Raw genomic sequence first — 10,071 nt, forward strand, 5'->3', positions numbered from 1 at the left:
CTGAAGTGGATGGATTATATGACTTCAACATTTCTATAAGTCAGAGTTCCCTTTCATGGAGAAATACTTGTCCCCAGGAATTTTCAAACGGGGATTGAAGTTCAGTTCATCTTGCGGGGAGCACTGGCCAAAAAAAAAAAATTTTTTTTTTCAAATGATGCTTGTGATGCCTGCTTCCAGTGTGGTAGTGTCTGGATCTGGAGTCTGGCTCTTCTCACTCCAGTTTCCTGCCCTCTGCACCTTACCATCAGCACAGGTCCCTGGGCCTCTGCTACCTCTACATGGGAAGCCTGTGTGGATGTAAGAGCTCCTGGCTTCCACTTGGCCCAGCCCCAATTGCCATGAACATCTGGGGAATGAATCAGTGGATTGAAGATCTCTCTGTCTCTGTCTCTCTCTCTGTCTCTCTCTCACTTTGCCTTTCAAATCAATAAAACCATAAATGTCTTTACAAACAAAACATAGCTTCATTTTATCTCAATCCATTGCTTATGAGAATGGTTGCCAGGCCTCTGCTATACTCCATAATAATAATAATAATAATGATAATAATAATAATAATAATAATAAAAGATTACATCTCAAAGCCCCAATCATGTGTTAATAACGCAACTCAGAGTGGTCTTGAAAAATTAGAAAATTAGCATTAAAGTACTTCAAAAAGTCGTGGAAATTGAATTCAAAGTTTATTTTGGTACAAGAGCTTGGAGACCATTTTTTAAAATAATGCACAATTCCATGAACTTTTTGAAAACTCCTCATTTACATGCATTTAAGATGTTTTGCACCAAAATAGTCTTAACTGTAATTCCATTTCTATAAATTTTTGAAGTTACCTTGTAGAATCATATTGATTTCCAAAATCCACGGTACTAGAGTTTTGCAAACTGAGATCTAAAGGGAGTATCTTGAGTATTGTTTTGTAGTTTCATATTTTCATTTTGATGCTAACTGAACCCAAATTACCTCAAGCTTAAAAAATATGGCTTTTTTTTCCCAGTGAAAATTACAACTGCAACATAGAACAAGTATTTGGGGTGTTAAGTCAGTGTTTCTTACGTCCTTGAGCATGCTTGGTGAGATAGAAGGGATTTTCTTTTTTCTTTTACAAAGGATTCTGTGCAGTTCTGTCTACAATAAATATTTGATATATTCGCAGGCTTTTGCTGTCCAGCAGAACTTTCTGAAATTTACTGACTGAAAAATCAATAGCCATTTATTCATTTTATGGTTTTGTGGATGAGGTCAGCTAGGGGTAGGGGAATTCTGGCCTTCCCTGGGCCCATTCATATTTATCTGGGTCCTGCCATCAAACCTAAAAGGACATCCTGGGGTGGAAGTCCTCCACAGACCACCCTGTGTCGTTTTGCATCTCCCAGCACGTTAGCTGGGCTTGGCCATGGGAGGCGTCAGGTCTGCTCAGGAGCACCCAAAACCTCTTCAAGTGCAGGCTTCCTTCACATTCTGTTGTGGAACCCATGTCACAGCCCAGCTCAGGTTGCTGGGCCTCAGAAACAGCAGCCTCCCCACTCACAATGTTTCAAGGCAGTGAAGATAGAGGGGGACATTATTGCAACCACTTTCGCAATGGCCAACAATCATGGAAATGGGCGGCAGGCAGTGATTTTTTAAAGTGTGCTTCCCAGACACTCCCCAGGGGTGTCTGGAAAACTGTGATGGATAGTGTGGGCAAGAACAGCAGGAGAGGATTCACGGTCAGTGCCTGGGCTCGGATTCTTATACTTTTAATTACAGCAGTTCTCCTTCTACCTGACTTCGATGATGTTCAACTGCTTTGTGTTGAGCAAAGGATTCCATATCTGGAATGTCAGAAATCAAGGAAATAGCAGTGGGTGCCATGGGGATGGGAATAATGCTCTGTGGAGTGGTGAGTAGGGAGCATTTTGAAAGACTATGACTTGAACAGGAATTGGACAGGAGATTGTTTTTGTAAGTCTGATCTTTGAGATGACTTTTATAGCTCTTACATTATCTAATATGGGAACATCAAACATATTAGATCCTTAACACAGTGCTTTATAAAGCAGTATAAGGAAAAATGAGTGAGAAATACCAAATATGGGTCCTACCTTATTCGCTACAGGTAAACTCCAGTGGAGTTTTCTTGTTGTCTAAAGAAGCATAAAGAAAAGAACAGTTGAAGTAAATGCTCTTAGAGATGCATAACATTCAAGAAAGTCTGGAAAGGTCCACACCAGAGTGAACGTCTTTGGTGTGTTTTGACCAGAATCATAGTATGCATGTCATCGAACTGCAGCTACTGAAAGAAAGCAGAGGCTAAGAAAGTTAGGCAATGGATAGAACACTCTCATTCACAGAATTCCTATCTGAGCTGCTTAAAATCCAAGATTCACATTTAAAGTATCTATATTAGTTTACTTTTAGGTTAGGTTAGACTTTGGAAATAACCTGAACCGACCTGATTTGTGTTACTTTGAAAATCATACTGAATCCAAGCTAGCTAATATTTTTCTTTGGTTCTGGTTTCAAATAGGGAAATATGCTTAATTATGACTTGACTCATCGCTTGGAAATTGTAGCACTTTTCTGTTGATGTAACTTGCCTGAATGTAAAAGGAGGACTATGTAAAGGGACATATGTAAATGGACCCAGAGCATGTTTGGCGAGGCAGAAAAGCCAAAAGGAAAAGGGGAAAATCATATTACCTGCCAAACATTTAGGGACCACATGCCAAGTCCTGCCTTCTTCACTTCCTCCACATTTGTAGCTGTGTTTGGTTTTCAGTCTTTTACATAAAACTTTGTTTAGGTTTGACATCTAGAATTTTAGGGGAGAAGTGGGAAAGCTTCAGAGTGACATCAGCACAATTATTCCTGGAAAAAGTGCACTTGACCATCTGGTAGCTTCTGTGGAATGCAGTTTTAATGAGGCATGGCCTTAATTTTGAATTTAAGCATTTAGGGGTGATTTTGTATCATTTCTACCAGTTTGCACCTACAAGAAACGTTTCTGTTCTTGAATGCAAAGATTTATGTCGAATTAAACAATTGAATTAGCTACTGCCTCGTGATGCTAGAAAACAAAAGACCCGAACTCAGTGATTGAAACCAACTATCATGTATTTCCTTGATACATTGTGTCGATGGGAATCTGTTCATCTTTGTGTCAATGGGAATTTACTTGTGGTGTGTCAGTGGGGGTCTACCTGTGGTGTGTTAGTGGGGTCTACTTGTGGTATATCAATAGGGATTCTATTCATTGGTAGTGCTACCTGTTACAAGTCCAGTGGGGCTCACTTACTGAGTGTGACACCCGTGGCAGTAACTTAGGAGGATGCTCTTCTGAAGGAAAATGACAAAGAAAGCAAAGCCAAATAGAATCACAGGAATTTACTAAAGGCTTGTGTCCAGAAACAGCCCTCCATCATCCATGCTCGTATGTTATTGGCACTTCCAAGGCCACAGTCAAGAAGAGAAACACAGTCTGATTTCTTTTCTTGGGAAAAGCTGTGCAGTTTCCTTGGAAAGCAAGTATAATCAGAGGGTGTAAAGGATCAGAAATAGTAATGTGATTTGAAAGAGCAGAGTCTGTGTGCCTCTGGGAGTCTCTGATACTCACCTGGGCCTACCTATCTCTTAATTAATTAAATACATACGTAATAATATGCCTTTAAAACCAGGAAAAATGTCACCAAACATTTGACCAGATACAAAGTATGTTTTATGGGGAAATCTATTATTTCTCCAATATGCCACTGCTCTTTTATCAATTGAATATGAATCAGAACAAATGAGAAGAGTAATTTATATCAAGACGGCTTATTTAATTTCATAAACTTTGTGAAATTCTAGAGAACATTATAAAATAATGTTCATAATTTTTAAGCATGAACTTTTTACTTGATGATTAGAAACAGAAAAACATTGGACTTTCAAAGAAAATAAACTAGCCAATTCCAAATTTAGGTATTGCATTCTTAATGATTAGGCTTTTTTTTCATTTTTATTTTTTTAAAGAAATGATTTTATTGTAGCCCTGAACTGACTTAACCTTCCTGCACTCTCAGTCCTGGTTGGGTGAATCAGTGGTCTTCGAATAACAGTTCAGCAGCAGTCCAGTGTCACCTCCTTGATCTCTTCTTTCCACAGATTGATGCTCTGCCAGAAATTGTGGAGGCTGTGGAAGGGAAGGTGGAAGTCTTCCTCGATGGAGGTGTGAGAAAAGGCACTGATGTCCTGAAGGCTCTGGCCCTGGGTGCCAAGGCTGTGTTTGTGGGGAGACCAATTATTTGGGGATTAGCTTTCCAGGTAATTGGACAAAGATCTATCTGTATACAACAGGATGATTCATCAGTGAAATAAGTACTTGGATATGGTGATACTGACTCAGTCATTTTCCCTTTCCACTTGCTTAGGGGGAAAAAGGTGTCCATGATGTCCTGGAGATATTGAGGGAAGAATTCCGGTTGGCTATGGCTCTGAGTGGTAAGGCTCAACATTCTGATGTGGAAGGCTCTTTGATTTTATGGTCTTAAAGTTCGCTTGCTGACAAGGTAGCAATGAGGATAAGACAGATTCATTTGGGGGCATTCTCAGTGTGCTGTGGACTCCATATTTTTTTAAAGATTTATTTATTTTTTTATTATAAAGGTAGATATATAGAGAGAAGGAGAGATAGAGAAAATGATCTTTTGTCTGCTGATTCGCTCCTCCAGTAGCAGCAATGGACAGGGCTGAGCCGATCTGAAGCCAGGAGCCAGGAGCTTCCTCTGGGTCTTCCACGTGGGTGCAGGGTCCCAAAACTTTGGGCCATCTTTGACTGCTTTCCCAGGCCACAAGCAGGGAGCTGGATGGGAAGTGGAGCTGCCGGGATTAGAACCGGCACCCATATGGGATCTTGGCTCATGCAAGACAAGGACTGTAGCCGCTAGGCTGTGGATGCCCTGTTCACAGTGCCAGAGCAGAGCACCGTGAGCTAAGGAGTTCTGCAGTCTGCAATGTCTGCAGAAGTCACTGAACCTGTATTTTTGATAGTCTTTTTAAGAATATTTTGATGACTCCGAGTACATTAATGACAAATGCTGTATCCTGTGTTTTCTCTTAAAACATAAATGTAACTGTTAGTCAACATCTGCACTTGGATGTTTAAATGACAGCTCAAATTCTGTCCAAAATATACCTGTTCACTTCTTCTCTTAAGCCTGCTCCATCTGCAGTCTCCCCACCTCAGTTCATCTTAATACGTATTTTCAGTTGCTCAGACCAACAATCTTGAGTTGCCCTTGACTCTCTTTTTTTTCTGTTACATTCGCACATTCCCAGGAATTTGGTCATCAATCAGAATCTGACAGCACTTACTCATCGCACTGGCCAGTTTCCTCTCCCTTCCTCTCAGAAGCTGCCCTGCCTCACTCTGTATCCTTGTCACCACCACTTCCCTCCTTTTGAATATTGGGGTCTTCCCCTCCATCCTTGCCTGCTTCCACCTCTGATCTGTTGGGGCAGCCAGAACGCTCCTTTGAAGTATTAATTCAGACCATGCTGCTTGGCTCCTGAGAACCCTCCAGTGGCTCTTGCCTGCTCAGAGTAACTAACAAAGTCCTTACGATGGTTCCCACAACCTTTTGTGGTCTGACCCCTATTATGTTTCTAACCACCACTCCTACAACTGCCACCTTTTCTTATGCCACCCAGGTCACACCGTATAATCTGTTGTTGCTTGGCCATGTCAGACGTGTTTCAGTCCTACAGCTTTGGAGTTGGCTACTCTATGTGCCTGCAGTGCTTTTCCTTCAGACAGCTGCGTGAATAACTTCCCACACCCTTCAAAATTTCATGTAAATTGCACTTTCTCAAGATGGCTCATAATGACTTCTCTGTTTACAATAATTAATCCGTCTTCCATTCACCTTCAGTTCCTATCCCTACTTTTATTATTTTCCACAGCACCTGTCATTTTCTATATATCAACTGTGATATGAGTTATTTTAAAAATGGCATATATTACATACTGTCGTCTTACCCTGTAAAATGAAGAGTAGTGAGGCAATGTTCTTTATTATCCCCATGACAGTGTTTCCAGGGTCTAGAACAGTGCCTGGCACGAAAATAATAAATATTTATTGAAAGAATACATGCCATGGTTAACAGCGACTATTTTTGAATGTAACTCAGAATGAACCTCTAGATGTTAAGAATGGCCTTGAGTTAATTACCCTGTTTTTGAAGGTAAGAGACATTTGATTTTCTGCGACACATATGATGGAGCTGTCTGCATAGATGAAACTCCCGAGATAAATGGTCTTCTTACTTCTGCAGGCAGAGCTTCCTGGAGAAGAATGCCATTCTGTGAATCCTCCCTGTGCATTCTAATTGGCTACAGACATATCCTAAAAGAGAGCTTTCAGTCACTGGCTCACTATTAAATGTGGCAGAAAGAATATACTCTTTGTGTTAATAAAAATATGTGCCAGTCATTTTGTGTTAAGGACTGTTTAGGTAATAAAAATGGTCTCTTGCCACATAAGATTTGGCAAGCCTACCTTGAATCATAAACCTTACATTTGTCAAGTTTTACATTCCTTGGGAAAACGATTACCTGCCTGATTATTATTGCATTCATTTCATATTAAATGTATGCATTATTTTTTCAGGGTGCCAGAATGTGCAAGTCATTGACAAGACATTGGTGAGGAAAAATCCTTTGGCTGTTTCCAAGATCTGACACTGCACAATATTTTCCCATCTGTATTCTTTTTTTTACAGCATGTATTACTTGACAAAGAGACACTGTGCAGAGGTTGACCACAGGCTGTAATTCCCCACTTCGATACAAAGGGTGTCGTTCTTCTCCAACAAAATAGCAATCCCTTTAACTTCATTGCTTCTGACTTTTCAATGGGTGTCCTAGGAACCTTTTTAGAAAGAAATGGACTTGCATCCTGGAAATATATTAACTGTTAAAAAGAAAACATTGAAAATGTGTTTAGACAACGTCATCCTCTGGCAGGCTAGGGTACTGGAAAACAAAAGATATTCTTTGGTAAAATTGGAGGTACTGAACACTTAGGTAAAAAGAGAATCATTTCACTGTGTGTTACCGGCCTTATGTTAGATAGAGTCAAAACAGTAATTTTTGATTGTAGCTCAGGCCCCACTGCTAGGAATGCCTAGAGAAAGAGGGGCATTAGGCTTATGACACTGGGGAGGTTGTGTTGGGTTGTACTGGGATGGATGGTGATAAATTGTGATTTTTTTCTCTATACTTGGTTTTTGTTTTATCACCTGAAGCAATATTACTTGTCTGAGTTTAGACTCCAATCAAATATTTAGTGTCTGAAAGAAATAAACCGTTTTCAAAAGAATGCATCTGTGCTGTTTGTAGGAATGTGGGATTCAACCAATGATATCTCTAGATCTGAATTCTCTCTGTTCCCATGAACATGCCCTGCTAATTCTACTACACTGGAATTTTTCTTCTTAATCCTGTTGCTTCATTCTCACTTAAAGCCACAGACAGAGCCAGTTCAACTATTTGTGAGGACCACAAGGGCCTCTTGTTCAAACAGCAAGGAAAAAAAAAACACCCTACAACTTTTCTCTTCATCTGTCATGATGTGCTTGGTATTTAATGTAATGTTTCCTTGTCGTGGAGACACCCAGGGGGTAAGGGTGTACCCTCTCAGATGCTGGGGTCCTTCCCTGGAACTTGCCTCCACCCTTCCTGTGCCCATGCCAGGATCTGGCAGAGGTGGAAAAGAATGAACCCTGGGCAGCTTGGGTGAGCCAGCAGGCAAGACCTCATTTGGGGATTTGGAAGGTAAGGATATGGCAGGACAGTGGATACTGCAAGCTCCAAGCCCCCAGCACATAGTCCATCATCTCACTGAACTACAGTTTGAAAACAAAAACTCACGGATAAAGTGATCAAATATTTCAAGCCCGTAACCACCATGTTCAAGTCTCAAGCATGGAAACCCCTTCTAGATACGGCTTGCTGGCTTCTGCGCTGGGGTATGCTCATGAAGCCCTGTTCCTCAATGTCTAGCCAAGCACTGGAATCATCGGAGGTTAACTGATGGTAGATTTCTCACCATCTTTCTGGTTGTTCAAACACTGTGAGGTATCAAGTGAAACAATGGGGATAATAGTTACCTTAACCTATGATTATGCTATTATGTTTCAGTGCGATTTCTGTTTCGTGATTTTGAGGCTCTTCTTGTCTCCCTCAATACGGGAGCATTTCTACACATTAGCAGGCATACAAGCAGTTTTTCTCTCTGAAATTCTATCTCATTATGACAAAGAAAGAACACTTATTCTGATGAAAAGGAATAGTTGCCTCTTAACTTTTTCTTCAGATGCAAAGAAGGTATATTATTGTCACATAATGTGATTTTTTTCTCAGTTGACATTAATGAATAGGTATGTATTAGAAACAACTCCTCCCCAATTCCCCAAACAGATTCATAAATGCCTTGGCTGCTGGCTCCTTCTATCTATTTTGGTGGTGGGTATTTTTTCTTTTCTTTTCTTTTTTTTTTTTTTTACACAAGTTAAACACTGCCTAGGATGTCTACATCCCATACTAAACTGTCAGGGTTGCAGTCCAGTCTCTGACTCTCACTCCTGCTCAAGTGGTGTTCATGTGATCAAATCCCAGTGTCTCTGCTGGGAGAGCTGGATTGAGTTTTTGGCTCTGGAAATTCACAAAAGCCAATTTTTAAAAATAAAAACTTATTTATTTTTATTGGAAATTCAGATATACAGAGAGGAGAGACAGAGAGGAAGATCTTCAGTGTGATGATTCATTCCCCAAATGGCCTCAATGGACAGAGCTGAGCTGATCCAAAGCCAGCAGCCAGGAACCTCTTCTAGGTCTCCCACACGGTTGCAGAGTCCCAAGGCTCTGGGTCATCTTCTCCTGTTTTCCCAGGCCACAAGCAGGGAGCTGGATGGGAAGTGGAGCTGCCAGGATTAGAACTGACACCCATATGGGATTCCAGCGAGTTCAAGGCAAGGAATTTAGTTGCTAGGTTAGCGTGCTGGACCCCCAAAGCCTATTTTGACCATGTCATACATGGTATTGGATGGTTGCTTGCTAAAATACTAATAACTCTTCAGAAAATGGAAATTAACAGGTGATATTTTATGAAAATGACAGTGAAAATTTGGATTAGTGAAATTGTTTCTTAATTTTCCAATATTTTTATGACCCCTAAACTGTACTACCTTGTTGATTATTGGTTTCCACTTATATCTTTGGAGTTGGAAAATATCTGAATTCTTTATTTGATTGTTTATCATCAGCAAGATACAAAGTGTTTGTGTATGTATGTGTGTATGTGTAAGAGTGACCAAGAAGCAGCTGTAAGAAAACTAGAACTAAAGGAATCTTACGGATGGAAAAGAAAAATGGAGTTGACTGCTTGTACTTTTCATGGGGTTTTGTTAATTACAATTTGATTGAATTTCATCGAGACAGCCAACTTATTTTCTGTTCTGGGGTTTCTTACAGTATGTTGTAGAAGAACGTCTCAGGGGATAGATGGTTTAATACAAGCTTTCTGTTTTGCTAGGATGGTATTTCATGTACTCACAGCAACAGAGTGTCCCTAACTTCAGTGTGTGTCAGAATCACCCATCTGGCTTGTTCAAACAGACTTTTGGATCTCCTGATGGAGCCAGGTGTTAGCTGTGGGTTAGACACAGAAAGACTCCCTGAAAATATCAGCTGCTCCTTAGTCAATTGATGATACTGTCAAATTCCCTTTTTAATATAAATTGCATATATCGGGTATATAAATTTCTCATACCCAAGAGCAAAGCTGGATAAATGATTACAGATATAACATATATGTGAACACTCCTCAGATCTAGATACAGAGAGGTCCCATCATCCTCTACCATGAGTAAACCCTTGCTAACGTCCACTTCCGTCAGTTGGCTTTGGGTGCTTTGAACTTCGCTTCAGTGGAACATTATAGCATAGATCTACATTTCTAAGAAATAAAAACCACTTTTTGAATTATTTTATGATTTTTCAGGAAAAGTGAGGCATCTGGATTTTTAGTAAATATCTTCAAGATT

The 10,071-nt window shown here is 40.2% G+C and overlaps 1 protein-coding gene across 1 annotated transcript in view; it reads left to right on the forward strand.

Annotated features, from left to right (window-relative positions):
- The window catches only part of HAO1 (hydroxyacid oxidase 1), a 49,586-nt gene extending 42,431 nt beyond the window's left edge, over positions 1 to 7,155 (forward strand). The window contains exons 6-8 of the mRNA XM_012929286.2: positions 4,132 to 4,290; positions 4,398 to 4,467; positions 6,636 to 7,155. Coding sequence (XP_012784740.2) covers positions 4,132 to 4,290; positions 4,398 to 4,467; positions 6,636 to 6,706 — 300 coding nt within the window. The 3' untranslated portion in view covers positions 6,707 to 7,155. The remainder of the gene's footprint in view (positions 1 to 4,131; positions 4,291 to 4,397; positions 4,468 to 6,635) is intronic.
- Positions 7,156 to 10,071: the final 2,916 nt, after the last annotated feature.

The sequence above is a fragment of the Ochotona princeps genome, chromosome 22 (genome assembly GCF_030435755.1).
Source record: "Ochotona princeps isolate mOchPri1 chromosome 22, mOchPri1.hap1, whole genome shotgun sequence".
Lineage (NCBI taxonomy): Eukaryota > Metazoa > Chordata > Mammalia > Lagomorpha > Ochotonidae > Ochotona > Ochotona princeps.